This window comes from Perognathus longimembris, chromosome 25 (assembly GCF_023159225.1).
Source record: "Perognathus longimembris pacificus isolate PPM17 chromosome 25, ASM2315922v1, whole genome shotgun sequence".
Lineage (NCBI taxonomy): Eukaryota > Metazoa > Chordata > Mammalia > Rodentia > Heteromyidae > Perognathus > Perognathus longimembris.
The window spans coordinates 24,597,445-24,622,967 of record NC_063185.1 but is presented as its reverse complement, the minus strand read 5'-3'; the positions used below and the strand labels follow the sequence as shown (position 1 = coordinate 24,622,967).

Sequence of the window (25,523 nt, the reverse complement as noted above, 5' to 3'; positions counted from 1 at the left end):
GAGTCCAAGGCCCAGGACTGGCCAAAAAAAAAAAAAAGGTCAAGCCTTTACAAGTGCATGAGGAAATGTTACAAAGTGTGAAATTCTCTAAGAATCCCAATAATACAAGAAGAGAGTGTGGCTCAAATTTTGCTCAAGCCTTGAGCAAAAATGCTAAGAGCATGAGACTCTGAGTTCAAGTCCCAGTACCAGGACAAAAAAATTATTTTTCAGAATGGAGGTATAACTCAAATGGTAGAGGGCCAGCCTTGAGCAAAAAAGCCACACAGGAGTACAGAGCCCAAAGTTCAAGCTCCAGTTCCCCATCCCCCCAACACAAACACATACAAAGACAAATCTTACACAAGAAGAAATAAACTGGAATGGAAAGGAAATATTTAAAACAAGATTGGCCATGAGTTTAAACTGCTTAACTGGTTGATAAGATTCAAAGGCATCAACTGCTATTCTTTTTTCATTTTTAAATTGTTATTATAAAAGTGATACACAGAGGGGTTACAATTAAGTCAGGTAATGAGTACATTTGTTTTTGGACAAAGTCACCCCTTCTCTTGCTCTCTCCCAGTTTCAACTACGCTTTGCTACTTGTGTATGGATTTTTTCCCATATTAAAGGAAAAGTTTTAAGAACATTGAGAGTCTTAGTCTGACTTAGGTGGAAAACCCTAATCCAAAAGTTGATCATCCATAACTCAGAATGCTCTATAATCCCCAAACCTTATAATCCAAAAACTTTTTGAGTACCCACGTGATGCTCAAGAAAGTTTTGTTGAAGTTCAGATTTTAGATTAATGGATTAGGAAAGCTCCACTAGTAAAGTCTATACAAATACTCTATGATCCAAAAGAATTCTAAAAGCTGAAACATTCTGGTCCAAAGTACTGAAGATAAACTGTGGTACAGAACTGAAACAAGCAGAAACAAGTGTTTAAAGAACACATTGTGGGAAATGATGTTCTCAGTCAACTAACAAGCTTGAGCAGCAATACAATTCTGAACCATATGACCAAGGGCATTAGCAACAAATAGGAATTCTTTTTTTTTTTTTTTTTTTTTTTTTGGCTAGTCCCGGGCCTTTGACTCAGGGCCTGAGCACTGTCCCTGGCTTCTTTTTGCTCAAGGTTAGCACTCTGCCACTTAAGCCACAGCGCCACTTCTGGCCATTTTCTGTATATGTGGTGCTGGGGAATCGAACCCAGGGCCTCATGTATATAAAGCAGGCACTCTTGCCACTAGGCCATATCCCCAGCCCCATTTTCTTTCCCAAAGACATTACTACTAAACTCAGATAATTTAGAAAAACAATGAATAAAATTTGACAGTTAATTAGAAAAGCTTAATTATTGTCAATTCATTTTTTCATGTGCCCCATCAAAATATGGGCATGCAAAAAAAGAAATTAAAATGCAATTCCTTTTTCCAACTAAGCACTGACAGTAGAAAGATATAAAAATTAAAGGAAAATACTACATTTCCTTTGGGTTTTACCTTACAGATTCCAATGAGTAAAAATAAAGGTTTTTAAACATTTTTATAATTTGTACAAATTTACTATACTTAATATATATACAACAATTCTTTTAAAGGGAGAACTGGGGGAAGAAAACCCAATTTGGAATTCTTTCCAACTCTTGAAATTTCCTAAATACTTTAACTCAGAAATTAAATGATTAACTTACTTCTTTTAGAAGAGAGCATGCTAGTACTAATACGTCTTTGAGAGAAGTGTCACGAAATGAGGTAGCTATTTTCCTGTGTTTTGCTGAAGGTCTAGAATAATCAACCTAAAAAGACCAAGATGAGTGAGTTTAACCAAACCTACCAAAAGGAAAAGCAAAACCTTAGTAAGAAAATGGAAATAATGATTTAAAGAATCATAAACACAGGTCTAAAATCTCCCCCATAAAGTGACTTACTCATGGCTACCTACTCAGAGTCAAGGTAGATAACTTAACAACCCAGGTTTCTGGACTGTTTCAATTCACTGAGCTTCCTGCAGAACACACTGATACAAAAATTAAAAGGCAGAGTTGATTAGAATTTCATAGGCAGTATGAAATAGGCTGATCATAAAGTAACAGATAATATCAACTCTGGAAACAGTCACCCTAACTCACATTATGCAAGTAACAATTTCCCTATTCCTCAGATGCTAGCTATAAAATGAGAAATCTGTAAAAGATTCTTTAAATTTTAACATTCTGGAACCAGTCAGCTGAACTAGTTACAGAAAAATTCTTCCATATGAAAGTGACATTTTTATGTATACCAAATATATCATTGGTTTATGTCTCTTAATATTCTGAAAATGCCATGTGAACTGGTATTCTGAAACGAAACAAAAGCAGAAACTATAAATAATCAAATAATTTTATTTTGTAATCAACAGCATTGTCTTTCTAAATATCTCATTAACTAAAAGCCCATTTTTTCTACTTTCAGCAGTATTGGGGATTGAACACAGGACTTTGTGCTTGGTACAGGCACTTTGTGCTTTGTGCAGGCACTCTACCACTTGAACCAACCCTTTTGGTCTTGATTATTTATTTTTATGTTTTATGCCACTGCTGGAGCTATAATTCGGGGCCTGGGCACTGTGCTTGAGATTTTTTTGCTCAAGGCTAGCACTCTACGACTTGTACCACAGGTCCACTTCTGGCTTTGTAGTGGTTAACTGAAGATAAAGAGTTTCACAGGCTTTCCTGCCTGGCTGGTTTTAAAACATGATCCTTAGATCTCAGCCTTCTGAGTAGCTAGGATTACAAGTGTGAGCGACTGGCAACCAGCTTGTGTTGGTTATTTTTTGAGATACAATTTTATTTTATTCCCAGGCTAACCTGGGCTGCAATTCTCCTACTTTTGTTTGTCGTTGTCACTGGATGACAGGCATGCACCATGGCATCTAGCCATTGTGCTTCCCTGGGGTTGGATTAAAAGGCATGTAGCACTACACACAGCCAGTGATTGAGATGGACATTGCTACAACTTCTTTTTGCCAAGGCTGGCTTCAAATCATGACCCTCTGGGCTGGGGATATGGCCTAGTGGTAGAGTGCTTACCTCCCATACATGAAGCCCTGGATTCAATTCCCCAGCACCACATAAATAGAAAACGGCCAGAAGTGGCGCTGTGGCTCAAGTGGTAGAGTGCTAGCCTTGAGCAAAAAGAAGCCAGGGACAGTGCTCAGGCCCTGAGTCCCAAGCCCCAGGATTGGCCAAAAAAAAAAAAAAAAAATCATGACCCTCAAATCTTCACCCTCCAAAGTAGCCAGGATTTTAACCTTGAGCTACTGTGCCCAGTTTAGCAAATTATTTTTAGGGATTTACAAGCCTACAGATTGAGTCATATAAAATAAAGTATGTTTAAAACTATACTACTTTTGTGAATATAGTTCAGTGGCAGAGTGCTATTTGGAAATGATGATACTGATTCAAGATACACCATACACATAAGTGGATGTTACATTGAAACTTCTTTGTGTGCTATTTGAAGATAGAAAAAAACAAAAACATTTCTATCTATAATCCCTGCTGCTGCTGCTGCTGCAGTGCTTTTTCTATTCTAGCAGTTATACACACTATAATCTGTGCCTACACTTATGCTTTCAGCCAGCTTACCAAGTGGACTAAAGTAGAAGTTGGGATTATGTGGAATTGTCTTATAATAAAGTGAATCATAAAAGCTGCCATTATCTTGATGTGTGTGTGTGTGTATGTGTGAGAGTGAGAGAGACAGAGAGAGAGCACGTGAAAGAGTTTATAAGAACCCATTGTGCTGGGGTCTATGCATGTTCTTAACTTCAATATTGTTTGTTTAACGAAGCCTCAGCATTTGGGGTATAGATGTTAAGAATTATTATGTCTTCTTGATATGGAGAGTTCCCTTTACTAGTATGAAACGACTTTCTTTGTCTCTTCCAATTAATTTTGACTTGGAATCTACTTTGTTGGTAGGTGTGTTTTTGGTGATTCCTTCTGAGTATCCATTGTTGAGAATCAATTCATGAAGCTTCTTGTCTTTTATTTGTAAGTGAATAAAGGTTTGTTTTGCATACAATTTATTTCTTATGGCTAGTTATGACTATATACATGAGGACAAAAGGATATTATTGATCGTCTACAGAGCAAGAAGTATGTCAAATTCTCTGCTCTTTATAGTACATTCTACTATTGCTGATATTTTCAGTAACAATGGAAATATCCCTCTACTTATCCCACTAGTAAAGCAAGACATACACAAAAGACCTGATTTAGTACACAGTCTGATGCCACACAGAAATATACTGAAGCACACATAAGCAGCAAAGAAGCTACACCATGTAAGCAAATGTCATGTTCCATTAGATGGCAAAGCTTACCAGGTTCATTTCCTGAGTCAACTCGGAGAGGATCATCACCCCTATTATGCAGTGCTCCACAGTACCCTGTGGAGGAAAAAACAAGTTTAGCCTGAGATATGTGACTGGTTCTTAATGTGTCAACTAATTTAAAAAATACCAACAAAATATATCTAATAGTTAAAATATTTTTGTTTTTGTTGCCAGTCCTAGGGCATGGGCTCAGGGCCTAAGCACTGTCCCTGGCTTCTTTTTGCTCAAGGCTAGCACTCTACCTCTTGAACCGCAGCGCCACTTCCAGCTTTTTTCTATATATGTGGTGCTGAGGAATCAAACCCAGGGCTTCAGGTATATGAGGCGAGCACTTTACCACTAGGCCATATTCCCAGCCCCTATCTCTTAAAATATTTTTAAAAATCACTATGAACTCTACATATAAAAGAATTTCAAGCTCAGTTTTTAAACAAAAAATTCACAGAATCAAAGAGGAAAATACTCACTTAGACCTCTGCATGATACTATATAAAGTGTTTCCAGCACCAAGGATATATAATAAACTAAGCTTCAAAATAAGAGTTTAGTACTTTTTTAGAAAGACCATAAGAATGAGCAAACAATTGTTTTTAGTTATTTATATTTGTTTGAAGCCTGCTATGATAGCTACCTCCAACAAATAAACCATTTAACTTGAGGGACTTGAGTATATCAAATAACATCACTTAGGCCTTTTTCTGTTTTTGTTTGCTTTTGGTTTTTGCAAATCCAATCCCAGGCTTGAACTCAGGGCCTGAGCATTGTCCCTGGCTTCTTTTTGCTCAAGGATAGCACTCTACCACCTGAGCCACAGTGCCACTTCTGGCTTTTTCTATATATGTGGTGCTGAGGAATCAAACCCAGGGATTCATGCATACAAGGCAATCACTCTACCACTAGGCCATATTCCCTGCCCCAGATTAAACATTTTCTAATTCTTCTCGTCTTCCAAAATTAAATCCAACTACAGCTTGAATTTATTCATTAAAGAGGGAGCTTGAGAAATGTTAAGCAGCAAGAATGATTTTTTCAGTTTTCAACCTTGATTTTATTTTAAAAGACTCCAAGTACACTTCTGTCCACTCTAATGATTCTTGATTAAATAATAGTAGTAAATCACAAGTAGGGATGCTACTGTGTGAGCCAAAATTGTGAACAAACTATAAAGTAAAGAAGTTCATCTGTCTCTAAATAAACTATTCTTCCCATTGTACACTAGCCTCCTCAAGACTATGGATCTATTTATTCTTCCTAAGTTTTTGACTACCTAATATTCGTTCACCAAGGTCTTAACAAAAAAATAAAAGAGAAGCTGGGTCTTTTAATATTCCACATTCTGATGATTCTAGTACTAATATGATGTGATGGAATTGGATCTTACATAGGAGTGAAGTTTTAAAGCTATTGCAAAAGTCAAATCTGAGGAAACCCAAATTGCCTTGGTTACACTAATAGGCTTTAGGGAACTCTCAAAACTGCCACTTTTTCCTCAATCACTTGAGCTATAAGGCCACTTCTGGTTTTTTAGAGGTTAATTGGAGATAAGAGTCTCATGGGGACCTTTCTGCCCAGGCTGGCTTTGAAATGTGATCCTCAGACCTCAGCCTCCTGAGTAGCTAGGATGACAGGTGTGAGCCACTGATGATGGGCAATCATTGATTCTTTCTTTCTTTCTTTCTTTTTTTTTTTTTTTTTTTGCCATTCCTGGGCCTTGGACTCAGGGCCTGAGCACTGTCCCTGGCTTCTTTTTGCTCAAGGCTAGCTAGCACTCTGCCACTTGAGTCACAGCGCCATTTTCTGTATATGTGGTGCTGGGGAATTGAACCCAGGGCTTCATGTATACGAGGCAAGCGCTCTTGCCACTAGGCTATATCCCCAGCCCAATCACTGATTCTTTAACTGGACATTAGCTAAAATAATTTTCTTGCAATTAAGGATTGGGTTACTATGAAAAAGAATCAGAATCAACCTAAGGAAGACTCACACAGGAAGCAAGAGCACATTTATGACTAGCTACAGGACATATAATTTCCATGTAGAATGGCAAGTGAAATTGCTGGCACATTTAGTTGCCTATTATGTTTTGAGGGGTTTCTTCCTATTTCCTTCTCTTGTGCAGTTCAGGTACATGAGTTAAATACTCTAAATTAAATATTAAACATGTATGTACTATGACTTCAAAAAGTGAGATGGAAAACATGCTTAATAAAATTTTGTAGCCAACTAAAACAGAGAAGATTTGTCATGGTGCTAACTTTAGGCTTTAGTAAGTCACTGCATTGTGTACATGGCTTGTGTATATGCAATACATACATACATTATAAAGAATACTTTCTTTTTCTTCTGAAGTTACAAATAGTGTAGCAGTTATAGAACAGCATGATTTTTTACTTACTGATAATAAAAAATAAATGATCCAATGATCAAATAACTGGTAATTACTGTAGCCCTGGCAGCTATACTATAAACAGTATTCAAAACCAAAAACAAGCAAGTAGTGATGGCTCTACTAATGTAACAATGTCTTCTTTCTTACCTGAAGAAATTTCTTCACATCAGCAATAATTTCTCTGAAGACAAACTGGTCTTTCTGAACCTCAAACCATCCCAACTTAGTAATTTTAGCAATAACTTGAATAAGAGCTTGTATGACAAAGGGTGCCAACTTGGGTTGTGATGCCACATAATTCAAAATGTAGTTTCCTATAAAGAAAATATTTGGTGATTACTGGACTTTTGAGAAACATAATATGAAAACCAAGTGAAGAAAGAGAGGAGATATGCTTGCTAACAATGAGTTAATCTCTATTCTCAAGTTAGGTATTTATATAGTCAATTCTTCTATGAAACTTGTTTGGAGGCAACTCTGTTCCATAGCATTTTGTTAAATTAAGCATAATATAAATATCATTGTTCATGCATAATTCCATTTACAAAAAGTTGGTAGGTAAATGCAGCAAGTTGCAAGAAGGCCACATGATCAAGCCTCAAACATCTGCCAAAAACCTCATGTCATCCCATGTGCAACCAGCTCCATCCATCCTACATCAGATGAGTCCTTCCATCACTTCATAACAATTCATCTAACTCTAATGAAGAGTTGTTCAGGGAAAGGGATGTAGTTCCATGGTAGAGTACCTGCCTAGCAAGTGCAAGGCCAACACGCAATTAGAGAAAGGCAAAGGGAAATAAACAGAAAGGAAAAACTAATAAAGGAAGCCACTCATTTCTACTCTTTTCCCAAATGTCTTCATTTTTTTAAAGTTTAAAGTGTAGATATTCCCCCAATTTATGAGGTAATATCCCAATAAATCCATTCAAAATTAACAATATTCTGGGTTGAAAATGCATTTAATGCACCTAATCCATGGAACATTCCAAGTAGCAAACAATACCATGTAAAAAAATACTATGTAAACACCCATAAGGTCCCTGGGTAACTGGCGACTGCAGCTCACTGCCTCTAGCTAGCATCAGGAAAAAACTGAACATAGCACACATCAGCAGCTCAAGAAGACACTCAAGTTCAAGTTTTGACATGAATTTTCCACTGGATGTCTACTGCCTTTGCATCATAGTAAAGTAAAAACAAAACAAAAAAACCCAACCTAATTCAAATCTCTGTTAAGTCAGGGAACATGTGTATTCCTATTTCTAAAAATGTTCCTGTTTTAGAAGCGGAATAAGTCAAATAGACAATGTGAATTCCTGTATAAAGAATTTTGATCGGGCTGGGAATATGGCTTAGTGGTAGAGTACTTGCCTCATACACATGAAGACTTGGGTTTGATTCCTCAGCACCACATATATAGAAAAAGCCAGAAGTGGTGCTGTGGCTCAAATGGTAGAGTGCTATCCTTGAGCAAAAAGAAGCCAGGACAGTACTCAGGCCCTGAGTTCAAGCCCCAGGACTGGCAAAAAAAATTTTTTTGATCAATACTTAATAACATTCCAAAACGAAAAATACTAGGCCTAGTTTTAATACTATCAGTTAGTATTTAAAATATAATAAAATAAAAACAGAAATTATACCAATTTTTTATAAAATACTCCAACAGATAAAAGGAATTGTTCCTAGCTCACTTATGTAACCATCTATCTATCTATTTTTAGTAGAATGGAGGAATCAAACCCAGGGCCTCTTTCTTTTTTTTTTTTTTTTGCCATTCCTGGACCATGGACTCAGGGCCTGAGCACTGTCCCTGGCTTCTTTTTGCTCAAGGCTAGCACTCTACCACTTTAGCCACAGAGTCACTTCTGGCCATTTTCTATATATGTGGTGCCTGGGAATCGAACCCCGGGCTTCATGAATAGGAGGCAAGCACTCCTGCCACTAGGCCATATTCCCAGCTCAAACCCAGGGCCTCTAAGTACTAAGCTTGTCTATGGAAGCACTCTACTAGTCAATTTCCAAACGTTATCTATTAATACTCAGACCAAAGACACCACAAGAAGTAATTATAGACTAATATCGCTCATGAATACAGAACCCTCAAAACAACAGAAAAAATGCATTAAAAAAGTAAATAAGCACCATAATAAAGTAGGATCTATACTAAGTATATGAAAGGCTTTTTCAACAATTAAAAATCATCAATAACAGTAAACCCTAAAAAATCACCCACTATCAACACATTCAGGAAAATCACTTAACTCTCAAGCCAACTAAGAAGAGAAGAACTTCCTCAACTTGTAAATTAGTGCAGCTACTATGGAAGTCAGTATGGAGGTTCCTTAAAATACTAAGAACTATCATATGATTCTGTTATTCTACTCTTGAGCATATGGGCATATACCTCAAGTAATGTAAGTCAGAATACAACAAAGATACTTACATGCCATGTTTACTCCAACACTAGTCACAATAACCAAACTATGGAATCAGCATAGGTGCACATTACCAGATAAATGGATAAATAAAATATAGTATATAAATACAATGACGTATTACTCAGCCAGGAAGAAGAAAGAAATTAGGTCATACACAGGGAAATAAATGGATCTGGTGACCATCTGGCTTAGTGAGGTAAGTCAGACTCAGAAAGACAAATATGGTATGTTTTCTGTAATATGAAGAATCCTGATCCATAAATAAAAACAAACACAAAACAAAAAGACATAAACTAGGTATGCATTGGTGGCTCATGCATGGAATCCTAGCGACTCAGGAAGCTGAGATCTGAGGATTGCAGCTCAATGCTACCTGGGACAGGAAGTCTATGAGATGCTATCTCCAATAAACTACTCAAAAAGCTGGAATTAGAGCTGTAGCTCAAGTGGTAGAATGTTAATCTTGAGCAAAAAAAAGCTCAGGGACAGCACCTAGGTCCTGAGTTCAAGCCCTAGGACTGACAGACAGATAGATACACACACACACACACACACACACACACACACACACACACACACACACACACGAAGACATGAACCTAATTGGGGAACTATATGGTGTGGATGGATAAAGGGGAGGGACAAAGAAGGGTAGTGGGAATGAATACAATCCAATTGCATATATACCAGTGTGGAAATGCCATAAGGAAACCCAGTATTTTGTATGAATTTTAAACCCGTTTTTTAAAACAGGAGGAACTTTTTCTTTTTTTTTTTTGACCAGTCCTGGGGCTTGGACTCAGGGCCTGAGCACTGTCCCTGGCTTCTTTTTGCTCAAGGCTAGCACTCTGCCACTTGAGTCACAGCGCCACTTCTGGCCATTTTCTATATATGTGGTGCTGGGGAATTGAACCCAGGGCCTCATGAATACGGGGCAAGCACTCTTGCCACTAGGCCATATCCCCAGCCCAGGAGGAACATTTTAAAGAATCAATTTCCACTGTATATACTGGTATTGGAATAGGGAAGGGAAAGAGAATATCAAAATTGAGAGATAAAGGATAAAAAGACAAATGACCCCAAAACCAATACTTACAAAACTATTTGGTGTAAACCAACTGAACAACTCATGGGGGGAGAGGGAAAGGAGAAGGGAGGGGGGGAAATGAGGGAGGAGATAACAAACTGTACAAGAAACGTACCCACTGCCTTATGTATGAAACTGTAACCCCTCTGTACATCACTTTGACAATAAATAATTATTTAAAAAGAATCAATTTCCTTGTAATACACTTAATTTAAAATAATATGCAATCAAGTCTATAGCAAAAAATGAAGAAAGGTAACAACAAAAGACAGAATTGAGTAATTTATAAACCTGCTAAGAGTACAGTATACCTAAAAGGAAAAGTTTATTTTTACAGTGCTATTTGTTATAATAAATAACTTACTGATATCTATCCTCTGTTCAACAAGTAAAGGGCTGATGCGGCTAACAAGTTTTGAAAGACATGTTGCTGCAAGGAGCTGAGCATAGGACGTCTGTAAAAAAATAATCATTTTTATTACCATTGAGAAAAAATAATCAAATATTATGATGAGGACTTTTTTTAAACAAATAGAGAATTTTCCTGACTTTCCAAACTGGCAGATTTATGGATAAAACATATGCGAGACACATGTGCACAACAACCACATGTGCACACACAATCCCTCTTCAATGACCACTAGTTGAAGCAGGGGTAGGTGGTAACCTCAACAACAGCAAGTAATCAGGAAAAATGAACAACAATAACCAAGTTTAAATAAGATACTCTTACCATGACCTATACAGTCTGCATAATCTAGCCCGCTAGTATGTCATCATATTCATCTCATTTTCCTCTTCATTATGTTGTGACAATTATTTTTCTGCTCCTTGCAAATGACTTCCCATTCTGACCTCTGTGATCCTTCAGTCTACATCCTGACTGTACTTTCTCCCACCACCAATTTTCTATAAATGTGGGACCACCTTCAAAATCCAATTCAGTTACTTACTAGACACCCCTCGCTCCAGAATTCCTTGCCAAGATAGCCCTTTTTTTTCTTCTTTAGATCATGCCTTGGCAAAAACACAATCTGTGGGCTGGGGATATGGCCTAGTGGCAAGAGTGCTTGCCTCATATACATGAGGCCCAGCACCCCATATACAGAGAATGGCCAGAAGTGGCGCTGTGGCTCAAGTGGCAGAGTGCTAGCCTTGAGCAAAAAGAAGCCAGGGACAGTGCTCAGGCCCTGAGTCCAAGCCCCAGGACTGGCCAAAAAAACCCAAAAAACAAACAAACAAAAAACCCCCACAATTTGTGAACCCAATCAATCATGCTTTTGCATAATCTGTGAACTAAAAATGTTTTTTATAAACAGCTGAAAACCAACAGATTGACATGGACAGACCACATGTGGCCCTCACTGATGTCTACTGCTCAGGGAACCGTGAACTTTAACAATGTAGTTATAACTCTGATGTCTCCATGATATGACATATACTTTTCATTCTTAGACCTTCCATGTCAAAACAAGGAAAGATAAAAGTGGGCTTCAAGGTGCTGGTAGCTCATACCTGCAATACTAGCTACTCAGAAGGCTGAGATCTGAGGATCATGGCTCAAAGCCAACTCAGACAAGAAAACCCCTGTGAGACTCTTATGTCCAATTAACCACACAAAAACCAAAGGGGTGCTGTGGCTCAAAGTGGTAGAGGTCACATGAGCAAAAAGGCTCAGGGACAGTGCCTAGGCCCTGAGTTCAAGCCCCACAACCGACAAAAAAATTCTGGGAACCTATAAGCTGTTCAGCTATGGATGTGTAAAGTTGGGACTCTTTTTTCATCTTGACTAGACCTATATGAAAGCAGCCTTAGAGACATTCTTATGACAAGATAAGAAGGTCCTAGAGTGCAAATTTAGAACCAGAAGAATTTAGCTTCAGATGAATAAGAAAGGAATCAGAATCCTCTTGGCCACCTCACAAAGCTAATTAGGGTATATCTAGTTTGCAACAGGAGGCTTGTCTTCTAAGTTTATTCAAGCTGTTAGAACAAGTATCTTAGACTGGTTGGCTTATAAACAACAGAAATTTGTTTTTTGCATTTCTAAAGGCTGGCATGTCTACCATCAATGCATTGGCAGATACAATATTCAGTGGTGTCCACTCCAGTTTGCTATACCATTGCATAGCACAAGGAACCAGCAAGTTCCCAGGGCCTCTTTTATAGGGCACTGAGTCTATTTCTGAGGGCTCCACATTCATGAGTCAATCATTTCCTAAAGGCTCTCTCTTCATGCTGTCACAGTGTCTGCTAGGATTTTAACATAAACATTTCAAGGGGACACAAACATGCATACGGTTGCTAGGAAGAACAGAGTTCATATCACATATTTCTAGAGGATGTCTTAGTAACTGAACTATTAGTAAGGAGAAGACTGACTTCAGTGCAGGCTGCATGATTGTGGTAGATTTAGGCCCCCACAATAGAAATGATTAGCCATGTGCAGTTAGTTATATGCAGAGGGTCTTCCTATCCTTCTCAAAGACACACATCTCAGTGGGAGTGCCTGGGGAATCTTTTCTATTACTTTGAGCATGCAACACCACCTTAGCAGCTGAGCAATTCTGAACCTAAGAAAGGTAGATCCTAACTAGTTCTATTCGTTGTAAGTAATATCTATTCTAACAGTTTGTCACTAGCTTTCCTGTGGAGAGGGATAGATGTTTTAGGGACTACAGGGAACAGAGGAAGGCAGAAATAGAAAAGTTCAAGGCCTCAGCTTTGAGCAAATATTGCTAGAGGAGTTTCTCCCATTGACATGCACAAAATAGATAATAAAGTGGCTCATCAGCACAACAGTGTATATTTCATAAAGGAACTATTTGTGGCTCATTTTAATTTAGTATTCAACTAGTAGCCATTATTTGGAGGACTTAGATTTTCTGGTTTCAAGAGGGTAGTCTCTTGACAGATGAGCAGAAAATAGGTTTCTCTTGACTGCAGATTTGGGGATCCTTATTCTCTGAAATAATAATTGGGTTTAAAAATATTCAATCACCATTTTTATGCAGGTCACTTATCAGGTGTCAGAGACACAGAGCAGAATAAATCAGATCCTTGACTTTTGAGATGCTCATTGCCTTACTCTATGGTAAGTATGCTGATGAAAAAATTTACAGTGGTTTAGGGATAAGGAGGGGTTCTTGACCAGTATAGATGGAAAGTAAAATGTGAATGTGTCAGTAAAGGAATAAATTCTTAAGCAAAGTCTGGAAAAAAAAAGTGGGCTTCAAATATTTAACTTTTAAAAACACTTTATTTAGTTAATGGCAAAATAATATACATCTACCTTAAAATAATACAATATGTATTGACAGTATCAACCAAGTACTTATCACACTATTCCCAACTCAGAAAAAACTGTTAGCCAGAAAAAGTAGAAAATTTAAGACAATCTTACCACAGCAGAATTTCTGTAAAAAATAAAAACTAAAATGAGGCTGCAAAGTTAAGTGTCCAAATGGCTCGTGTCAGCCAAGCAAGGAAAGACAGTAATGTTTGAATCAATAAAATCGATTTTGCTTTACTGTAGCAATGTTCTAAAGCTATGTTCACAGAGAAAATAAACTTTCAATGAGAACAAATACTCAGAGAGTTGACAATACTGGAGCAACATCAAGTTGAAAACAACAAATGATTTGGAAAGGTACTTGTTTGCTTTCAGTGAGAAGACAGATGTTACTAAATTTACTCACACTATTGTTATCGGTATTTACTAACAACCTAATCTAGAATTTCATACTGAGTGTGAAGCAATTAAAAACTAAGCTTCTGTGAAGAGTCTATGCAACTATAGAATATTTTCAAAGAAGCTGAAGAAACATTAATATAACCTTAAATAGAATCTGCTAGACATTGATGTAAAAATATACGGAGCACAAAAAGGCTTACTTGAATATACAAATCATATATGCATCTATCTATCTATCTATCTATTCTATCTACATACTAAAGTTGATGATTATGTATTACTAGATGATCTGTAGTGAATTTGAAAACCTATCATAAGTTAATCAGAGGTATTATCAATGAACTTTTGTGAATTTATCTCCAAACCTGTGAATTTTAGTCACAGAAACTGAGTATTCTCTGTGAGTGGGGGCTAATGCTGGGACTTAAACTCAGGGCCTGGGCACTGTTCCTGAGTTTTTATGCTCAAGACTAGCACTCTGGCACTTGAATCACAGCCCTACTTCTCACTTTGTTGGGGGGGGGAGGGGCGGGGATTAATTGGAGATAAGAGTCACACTGACTTTTTTGCCCCAGCAGGTTACAAACCAATCCTCAGATCTCAGCCTCCTGAAGCTGGGATTACAGTTGAGAGCCACCTGTACCCAGCTCAATATTTGGATTTGCCCTACCACACAACAGTTTAATAGCTTATCATGTAAAGCTTTAATAGCATATTACGTGAAGCTATATTGTAACTTTTTTTAGTTCTAGTATGGGAATAAAATGTTCCTAGATAAAAAGACCAAGCCACTGTTGTTCAATGTAAAACTACCTTTCATTGCAAACACGGTAATGCCTATTAATGAATTCAACCTAAAATTTATGAAAGGCAAACAGCTTAGTGCTTGCACATAGGCAATGACGGACAACAAAGCAGTCATTTCAACAGTAACTAACACTGTTTGAATCACAAGGAATGCTAACCTGCTTTATACATTCCCCATACTGTTTAAGTTAAAATGAGGAATGATGGGTTATTCCCAGATATATTTTCAAATTACCAAACTACATGTCCAGCAGACTGACAAACCTTGATACAACCTTAAAGGAAATTTCCATATTTCAAAATCCACTTAGCTATGTAACTGAAGAGCTTTTACCTCATCTACAATTGGAAATGATTAATCTGCAATGTAATGGCATGCTCAAAGGCAAGTATCAAGAGAAGGTTTAGTAGAATTCTATAAGTGCTTTCTAACTGATAAATGTGCTTAATTAAAAACATATGCTTATGGACTGATAATAGTATTTGGCACTACCTATGTATCTGAAAATGTATTTCCAAAGAAGTAATAGGGAAAATTTCATTACAGATCAGCACAAACACATTAGCATCTACAATCAATGCTGATGTGAGAGAACACATACTCTGAACTCCAACTAATACTTAAAAGAACTGTTCTATCCATTAATAGGCATGTACTGTAAAAACCACATTAGAATATATTTTGAATTTTACCAATAAAAATTTGAGAACACTTGTTTTTCCTATTCCATATTCCTAGAGTTTTGGTCCCTAAAACCACAATGCTTAGAATGCAAAGCTGAGCACTATACTGAAGATGTTTGGCTCATTTATCCCATAATGACTCATCTTTGCAAAAGGCATGCCACCTTTCAACAAGCCTACAAATTTCACCTTCTCACTTTAGTTAAGCACATTCAATTTTATCTTGCCCTTGGGCACCATTTTGGAAGGCTTAGTTTTACTAAACTAAGGACAGAGAAACACTCAACAGATCACAATTTAAACATGATAATACAAGATTAAGAGTTGATCTGCATCAAGTGAGGGCCTAAAGTTCATGTGGGAATCAGAAACTTTTGTATTTGAAAGTTCACATGTTGTTGTTTTAATCAATTTATTTATCTTTGACCACACTTGGTCAAAACTATAAATAATAAATTTGCAAATAAGGTTGGCTTGCTTCCTGTTATTTCACAAAGCCTAGAATATACTATATGTCCCTTCACAGAGAGTTTCTTCAACTCTTCTCCAAATCATTGTCTCTCACTGTGGTGCACTCCATACATTTGCTATACCTCCTCAACCTTAACTCATGTACATTAAGCAAGTAAACAGTATAGTGCTAGGTTTTATATTCGAGTATTTATTGTTGAATAATTATGATTATCTAGATAGGAGGCAGGCAATAGACAAGACTATTTTGAATAATCCTTTCAGGTTTCAAAGTTAATTACAACCTAACTACATCACCTAGATTTTTAAAAAAATATATTTCTAAAGTGTAAACTGTACTCACTAATGTAAGGAATCAAAAAACTATTTGCATTTATTCCTGGTTCTACTTCCTTGCTCTTCTCTTCTAAGTTTGCTTCCCTGGTTTTTAGTTCTTTTCTTGATTAATCTCTTTAACGGTGAAATAAACTACTGAAACAACATGTGGCAAAAACTACCAATATCACTGAGTCTAATACATAAAAGTTGATTAACATTTATCTTTTATGGTTAAACACTGTTATCACATACTTACTGTTCCTTGCTCTAATAACAGTTGACACTTGCTGAGACATTCTGGGCTGTCAATGAGTTCCAAGAGTGCTTTTTCAGCCTCTATTCTTTGTGTAAGATCAGAACCTATGTAGAGATGAGTACACAATGCTTCCAATTCAGCCAAACTCTTGAGAAGGGAAAAAAAAATAACATTTTACTTGAATGAAATAATAAGGTAAATAGGGGCTAGGAATGTGGCTTAGTGGTAGAGGCCTTGCCTAGCATGCATGAAGCCCTGGGTTTGATTCCTCAGTACCACATAAACAGAAAAGACCAGAAGTAGTGCTGTGACTCAAGTGGTAGAGTGCCAGCCTTGAACAAAAGAAGCTCAGGGACAGTGCCCAGGCCGAGTTCAAGCCCCAGGACTGGCAAAATAATAATGTAAATAAATTATCCATGGAAAACAAGAGTGCAAATGTCATGCCTGTATACATTCATTCAATACATATTTGGTGAGCTGCAAGTAAGTACTGAGGGACCCTCCTCCCTCCCTCCTTCCCTCCCTCCCTCCCTCCCTCCCTCCCTTCTTCCCTTCCTCCCTTCCTTCTCCAGTCTGGGGCTTGAACTCGGAGCCTGGGCGCTATCCCTGAGCTTCTTTATGCTCAAGTCTAGTAGCTCTCTACCACTTGAGCCACAGTGCTACTTTTGTCTTTTTCTGAGTACTTTACTAGAGATAAAAAGTGGCACAGACTTTTCTGCCCAAGCTAACTTTGAACCACGATCAGGATTACAGGCATGAGCCACCAGCACCCAGTGAATTTTCTTATTTTCTCAAAATTAAAAGATCTACCTTCTCTTCTCTTATCACCAATCTCAGAAGTATTCCCTTTCATCTAAAAATCTGACAGTCCACATTTTAAACTGAAGAGCCAGAATAATATGATTCTACTGTCGTGCATTCTTATAGGCCTAAGATTTTATTTATTTACTTTGCAGGTGCCTCTCAAATTTCTGCTGGCACTTTTTCTCATCTGGACTTCTTTATCAATATATCTGAACACTGGATTGCCATACTCTACACCTTCTAAATATTTCCATTTAGCAGAAATTGCCATAATCATATTGTACAGATTTTGCTTTTTTGATGCTGATTTTTGCAAGCTAGAACTTAAGATATACGAGTTTTTATTAGTTCATACATTAAATAATTGTCCAAATGTCATTCATATTTTTAAGAAACATAGTTTGTCAAATCGATTTAATCATACTCAAAGCAGAAGAGGCATTGGGAGTGTGACTCAGTTAGTAGAACACTAGCCAATGAAAGTATCAGACACAACAAGACTGTTTTGCAAATTAAATTTGTTACCAATCAGTTACCCTTTGTTCTAGAGATATTTCAAATTATAAACAAATGAAAAGTAATACAAGGTTAAAAGGTCTGACTCTTAGAAAAGACTGCAAAAGGAAAATCAAGTTATCTTTCACCATAATGATAACAAACACATGCCAACTACTGAAAACCTTTTTAGAGAAACAGACACATACATAAAGATCTTACTCTGGTGGAAAGGCATTATCCAGACATTATTAACTATTCAAATAATCTTCTGATTAGCATATGATTTTCTGGAGAATCTATAAGAATATTGGTAAATTAACACGAGGCTTATACACTAGTGTGAGAATATAGTTAATATGACAATGCCTCTGAAATAGGTGTCCACTTATTGACAAGGTTTGGGATACTGAAGTTTCTAAAAAGTTATTATCAACATAAGAAACTCACGTAAGTAACTAATAAGTACAACAAGAACAACTGTACATACCTTTTGTAGTACTCAATTATCATACTCTGGTACACAATGATGTAATCTACAAAATTAGTCTGGACTTAATTATTGCCTCTGTATTTGACATAAATTTAGTCCCCAATTGTATATTGTATACCAGTTCCCACGTGTGTATCTATCAACAGGTGAATGTGGGGTCAACGTCAGATAAAAAGTGCTATGTGGTCTGGCTTCTTAATAACAGAAAGCTGACATGGGTTTCCCACCTGGGTGCAGGGAGAATCGGAACAGGTGAGTCAAGGACAAAGGTAGCAACCAGGAAGGGTGACAAAGGGGCTAAGGAACACAAAGAAAGTTGGGAAATTATGTGTATTTCCATGATTTTGATTGCAGTGACAACTTTACAAATGTACACATTCAACTGCAGTTTAAGCATATGCATTTTACTGTGCGTCAATTAGACTTCAATAAAGCTAAAATAAGAGGGAATGAAGAGTTTTGTTTCAGGTAAATAAATATTCCCTAATAATAAAAACATATAAGCCACAAAATTCCCACTTCAATTAAACTGAAAGCTCTTTTCAATTACTGCCTCATATCTTTCTGCCTTCTGGAATTAAGCTTCTTGATTGCCATTAATAGACACTGCCTTCATTTTGAAGTAACTCATTTCCCCAAACTGGTTGCTGTCTTCTTCCTCTTACGACCATTTCCTGAGTTCCCTAAAGGCTTATTCCTAGATGTCTTGGAACTCTTCTACTATGAATCAAATAATGCTTGTTTAAGTGCTTTATCATTTACTAAAGTATTACTATTTTTTCCCAAACCAATCCTGAAAGACAGACACCTGAAATCCACATATTTTCAATATGCTCATTTTACAGATTGAAGAAACTGAAACTGACAGACCATATACATAAGTTGTTAAAGTATATAAAATTCAACTTTATAATTGAATTTTGTCAATTATGCCTATAAAACTCAGTTCTAGGTCTATGAATATCCAAGCACTCATTGCCTCCTCAATCTGCTGTCTTGTCACACTTTACTTCAGTAGTCATCTAACTGCAGATGAGGTCCTAATCCTACTTTTAACCACAACTATTCTTCACCTTTATATTATCTACAAATGACTTCCAGAAAGAAGCTCCAACAGCCTCAAATAATTATTTTAAAGTGAGAATATATTTCCCATAGATTCCAATTTCAAGTGTTTGGTTTCAGTGGTTCCAGACATCTAGATCAAAATCCTAAGTTTCAAGCTTGATGTTTTCTTTTCCTTTTGCCTCTCCTTAGTCTTAGGGAAGACTAAGTACAAAACTTTTGAGCACAAAACTTGACTTCACCCAGAGAGAAGTCTGTCATCTATCCTCAACTTCTGGGATGTAACCTATAAACAAACAGTAGTTCTCAATCACACCTTGATCAAAGCTGGGAGCTGGACTGAGGATTAAAAATTCTCTTTCTGGAACCACCCTCAGAACAAAAATACTTTTTTTTTCCCCTGGGCACCCAAACTACTTGGTTTGCCCACACCCCAGTCCTTTTAAATCTTATTTTACCTTAGTTTGTGCCAGGACGGAGTCTTGAAACTCAAAAGCCTCTTGCCCTTGCTTGACTTTTTCACTTGAGGACCAAGCCCTATCTCAAGAGCCCAAGATACACTTTCAATCTTATGCTCTCCCCTCCTTAACTAGAGGTAAGAGACTCCTAGACTAATCTGCCCCAGCTTCAAAGTACAATCTCTGACTCCTGAGTAGATGCAATTATAGGCACGGACCACTGGCACCAGGTTTTCATACACCACTTTGAAGGTATTTGTGGCTCTGTAAAGAATATTCCTGGGAAGCCAATATGATAATCTGGGCATCAGCATGTAATTTCTCCAATACCGTGCCTAACTGTGAAGAAGTGTTCTCAGCCTTGAGATGATTTCCTAAAGAACCTCCATACTCTTACATTTACGTTTATGATTTACAGGCACACTAAGAATTTCTGATTACCTATTTACAAATCATCTATCCTCCCTGTGAGATTCTTGTGAAAACTTCCCACAGTGCCTCTTGACTAAAATGATCATAAATATGGCACTCTGACTTGGGAAACCCTTAAAAAAATTTTAAGAGGTAAGTGTAACCCCATTTGCTAGTCTATAACATCATGGAGCTGTTAATTACCTGAGTGGTTGGTTGGAAAGAAAAGACCCTTTGAAATGACCAATAAGTAATAAGGTGAGTGACCAGCCATCAAACTAACCTCTCCCGACCTCTACGAGGTCTTCCCCTGCACCCCTGACCTCTCCTGGTCGCCCCTCCTAAGGCTCATGTTCCAATATGAAGGAGCCTTCGGCAGCAAGCCACGTCTTCCTCGACGGCCCCCGGGTCCTCGCCCCGTTCTTGGGACTACCTTCCCACACCCGCACTCCTTCGGAGGCCCTCTAGACGCTATGTTTCCCGAGGGAGAAATCCTGGGGTTCCGTGGAGGCTCAGAAGCTGCATCTCGGGCCCAGGAGGGGGCAGCTGCGCCTCACCCCTTCCCCACACCCTCGACGGCCGGCCCGGGGCGACCCCGCCACTCGGCTCGCACGTGGACCGCAGTCACCCGCGAGCCCGGCCGGGGCGGTAAGATGGGGGTCACGTCCCTCCCCACCACTTGGGAGGACGGGGAGCCCGGCGACCCGGCCCGCGCCCCTCTTCCGCGACACCCCGCGTTCGCAGCCCGGCCGCCGAGGCCCGGACCGCGCGGGCCGTCTGGAGCCCCGCGGCCGGGGTGCGGCGCAGCAGCCGCGGCGGCGGGAGCGCAGCCCCGGAGAAGGCGAGGGGGAGCCGGGCCCAACTCCCGCCCGCCCGTGGCGCCACGGCCCTCGGCAGCAGCAGAGGGTCGCGGCGGGGCCGGGGATGGGGCTGCGGGGATGGGGTCGCGGCGGGGCCGGGGATGGGGCTGCGGGGATGGGGTCGCGGCGGGGCCGGGGATGGGGCTGCGGGGATGGGGTCGCGGCGGGGCCGGGGATGGGGCTCCGGGGATGGGGTCGGCGGGGCCGGGGGTCGCGGCGGGCCCAGGGATAGGATGCAGAAGGTGGACGCCGGGGATGGGGCTCCGGCTCGCGGCCCAGCGGCCTCCGCCGCCCTCCCGGGCCTCGGTCTCCAGACCTCGGCACCCCGCCGGCTCCGGGGGCGGCGGAGCGCATCCCGCGGCACCGAGCGCACTGACCTGGAAGTGCAGCGCCATCTTTCCGGGAGGCGGCGCCGGCCGGCCGCTGAGCCGCTCGCGGGGAGGTAGGGAGGGCGGCGGAAGCCCCGGCCGCCCGCGGGGTCCCGCGCAGCCCGCCGCCCGCGCTCGCCGCTCGTCGCCTCCGCGCGCTCCCCTCAGCGCGCCCGCTCGCTAGGCGGCGGCCTTCGGAGCGCGGCCGGGGGCGGAGCGAAGCCAAGGGGCGGGGCGGTCCGCGCGGGGGCGGGGTCGGGGCGGGGCTATCGCGAAAGGGCGTGGTCTGTGCGGCGAGGGATGGGCGGGCGGGGGCGGGGCGGGGGCGTGGTCCGGGCCCGCACGCACGAGCCGGGGGCGGGGCCTCAGGGCGCCGCGATTCCCAACGGTTCTTCGGGCCCGGGAAGCCTGGAGGACCCGGAGCCCTGACCGCAGCCTAACCGTCGTCGGCGAGGCTCCGCCCCTGGCTCCCCGCAGGCCCCGCGACCCCCCGGCGTCGGGACCGCGGCTGAGAGCGGCCGCGAGGGACTCCTCGCCCCAGGCCCACGCCCCTCGGCGGGGCGCGGCCCCGCCAGGTCTCGCGGTGTTTACCCACGCCCGCTCGCGTTCCGCTAGACGTGGAGCCGGCGGCCGCCCGTCGGTGCGCGCCCGTCCGCCCGGCTCGCCTTCGCCTTCGGGGGCTGCAATGCCCGAGGACCGTGGCCGCTTACCGTCTCGCTTAGGCGGTTTCGCATGTTTGTACTTCCCTGGTAGCGTGTGTGTGCGTGCGTGTCACTGTTGGTAAGTACATTTGTACTTACACTACCCATGCAATAAAATGTCGACGTCGCCCTGCCCTCGGACTGGTCCCGGCGGTCTCGTTTTCAGTGAGCGCCAACCCGCCTTACACTGTGTTTATACGACATTATCGGTACCACGTGCGGGTCAGGCCCTTTTCAGTTTCAGGTCTGGACCCTCGGTCTTCACGGCCTGTCCCGGTCGCTCCCAGTCCCCGGGACTTGTCAGCACCCTCATCCTGCCGTTTCCGCTCCCAGCTCTCACAGCTCCTGACTCCGGCTTGCTAACTAACAGTGCCACGTCCGCTGCTGGTGCTGAGACGCGAGCTCCAGGCCTCACCCTTGTCCTCCGCGTTCCCCGCTTCATACCTGGTACCTCACCACTTGAGCCACTGCTCCACATCTAACTTTTGGCTGGCTCACTGGTGACAAGAGCCTTATGATTCTGCCTTACTGGGTTGGCTTTGAGCTGAAAATTCTCAGATCTCAACCCCTGAGTAGCTAGGATCATAGCATGAGCCACCAGCACCCAGCCGTGTGAATATTTTTGGTGTCCAATCTCAGCTATGACTCCCACCCCCCCCCACTTCAGACTCCCCCCATCCCAAAGCACCGTCAGTGTTTGCTGACCGTATCACATCTGCTCTATAATACCGTTATAACTGCCTTCTGCCTTTGCCTTGCTTCTGTATCCAGCCGTCTTCTATTGTTTGAAAGTTGCACTTCAGCTAGAATTTCAGGCCCCAATGAAAGAAACAGGTGTTTGATTTTTGGACATTTGACTTCTTTTTCTCCCCTAAAACACCTTTGGCACAAATATAGACTTGCACATCATGGAGGGTGCTGACTCCCTGGGAATCCTAGAAGCAAGAGGTCAATTGCTTTTCCCTATAAATTGGAGTGATTGCTGTCTCAAAATTTGTTTCAGTGACGCCCCGCCCCCCTTTCTGTGATGTCTATCAACAAAGTATGCATTTAACTCCATGTCTTTTGCCAGTTAATAAAATTTAAGATGGAATTATGTCATGACAGCTATTAAAATTAGCACAGAAGATGCTCCAGGATGTCAAAGAATTCATTTCTACCACAAAATTAAATTAAAAGAAAGGACACTAGAGCCCTTAGGAATTACAGAATTATCTTTCTTTGTAGCAACTAGCCTTCAAAAGAAAAAAGACAGATCTTTGATCTTTGTGGGGGTTTTTTTCCCCAGGGATTTCACATAACTTGTAGTTTGGAACCCTAGAAAATATATCTGATGTCTCTGGGTCTGATTTGTTATTTCTAAGGTCAAAGTGATGATAAATCTATAATTCAAGAAATTTTACAAACAGTAAAATGAGATGATTCTGAAAGCATATGCTGAGGTCAAATAATTTGGATAGATTTGAATGCCAATTACAATGCTTACTAGCTGATAAATGTAGTGAAATTATTGAATTTGTCTATGCCTTTATTTATCTATGCAATGGATATATCATTGTATGTACATATATATGAGCGAGGCACTGGTGTCTCACACCTGTGATCCTAGCTACTCAGGAGGCTAAGATCCGAGGATAGCAGTTCAAAGCCAGCCCAGACAGGAACGTCCATAAGACTCTCATCTGCCATTGCCCATCAGAAAGCCAGAAGTGGTCGTGGCTCAAAGCGGTGGTAGATCACTAGCCTTGAGTGAAAAAACTCAGGGACAGCACCCAGTGTCCTAATATTTCTTATATTCTGAATGAATATACTACTAAGTAAATGATGATAGGTTTTACATTTTTAAGTATTTCAGAAAAACCTGAATTGTAACCTATGTGATAAAAACATGAAATAGAAAGACTGTCACATATTTTCATGACATTTAATTTTAGTCAACCACCACAAGTTACGTTAGGCATTTTTTATTTTAAGAAAACAAAAGCAACAACAGAGGAAAACAACTCGTTTCCATTTTCTGGAGTTCATTTCAATAAATAGTATTTTATATGATCAGAGGTAGAACACCATTTCTTTAATGATCCAGTGCAAAACCAGAGAAACAAAAAAAAACATTTTTCTCCACTGGCGATGTGACTATGAATTATTTCACAATCATGAACATAGCATATAGACAGACAAAGCGATGCATACTTTCCATTAGTTGATATTACACTTCAACATACTGGCAATGACTACTAAAGGCATATTGCTGTGCATTAATAATGGCATCTCTTCCTCTTCCCAGGCTCCTCTGCACATGACCAAACCACTTGGGGCATTGTTCCAGAAAAGCACCTTGATTCCATGCCATCTAGCAACCCCACTGCACTTACTAAAACCCAACCCCTGACAAGCCTCTCTGAGGCCAGTCTTCATCGGAACTGTAGGCATCACCCCTCCAGGTGTACTGTTCCTTTCCACTGCCCACCTCACTCTTCAAAGTATCACTCAGCTTTTCTAATAAGCCATTCTGCTATCTTCTAAGAAAAGAAAAAAAAGATGATGTGGGTAGATGGTGTCACAGAGAGAAATGCTGTGCCTTCTGTTAAGTAGTCACAAAAACACACGTTACACAATTCCATTTATATGAAACATGCATATATCTTTCTGTTTTCCGTTGCTATCACTGTACCCAGATAAGATGTGTATTAGCCCACTGTTCTGTAAGCTGAAAGTCCAATATTGGCTGGCACCATGGACTCAGCTTCTGATTGAGGCCCCTTTTCTTGGCCCAGCACGGCAGATGGCATCACAATGGGAAAGTCGCATTCCCAGAAAGAGAGCTCACAAGTGGGGAGCGGACAAGTTCTACCTACTCTTTTTATAACAACTTACTCTGGCAGAAACTCACTGAGTCCAGCATTCATCCATTCTGAGGTTGATGTGCTGGTAATAAAGACATGTTCCAGGAGGCCCCACCTCTTATAGGTTCTGCCAGCTCTTGGTGCTGGGCCCAAATTCTGACACACAAACTTGTGGAGAGGTGCTGAGGCCACTTCCAAACCCCCACAGTTCCAAAGATGAAGGCCTACAGAGACAGAATGTACACTAGTGGTTGTCTAGCACTGGACAGAATTGGAGGCTGACAGCGTGATGGTTAATGAGAGTAAGTTTCTTGGGGGAATAACAAAAATGTTTAAAAAGAATTGTGGTTATAGATGCATAGTCCTGTGAATTTACTTGAAGTCACTAAGCGGCATGCTTTAACAGGTCAGTTGCATGGCATGTGAATTATGACATTACCAAGGCAGTGTCAGTGGCTCATGCCTATAATTCTAGCTACTCAGGATGCTGAGATCTGAGAATCTAGC

The 25,523-nt window shown here is 40.6% G+C and overlaps 1 protein-coding gene across 3 annotated transcripts in view; it reads right to left on the bottom strand.

Annotated features, from left to right (window-relative positions):
- Positions 1-21,640, bottom strand: part of Ranbp17 (RAN binding protein 17) — a 228,240-nt gene extending 206,600 nt beyond the window's left edge. For all 3 annotated transcript variants that reach the window (XM_048334124.1, XM_048334122.1, XM_048334123.1), the window contains exons 1-6: positions 21,479-21,640; positions 16,516-16,662; positions 10,650-10,740; positions 6,905-7,071; positions 4,357-4,422; positions 1,679-1,783 (exon numbers count right to left, since the gene is read on the bottom strand). In XM_048334124.1, coding sequence (XP_048190081.1) covers positions 1,679-1,783; positions 4,357-4,422; positions 6,905-7,071; positions 10,650-10,740; positions 16,516-16,662; positions 21,479-21,496 — 594 coding nt within the window. In that variant the 5' untranslated portion in view covers positions 21,497-21,640. The remainder of the gene's footprint in view (positions 1-1,678; positions 1,784-4,356; positions 4,423-6,904; positions 7,072-10,649; positions 10,741-16,515; positions 16,663-21,478) is intronic.
- Between the last annotated feature and the right edge of the window lie 3,883 nt (positions 21,641-25,523).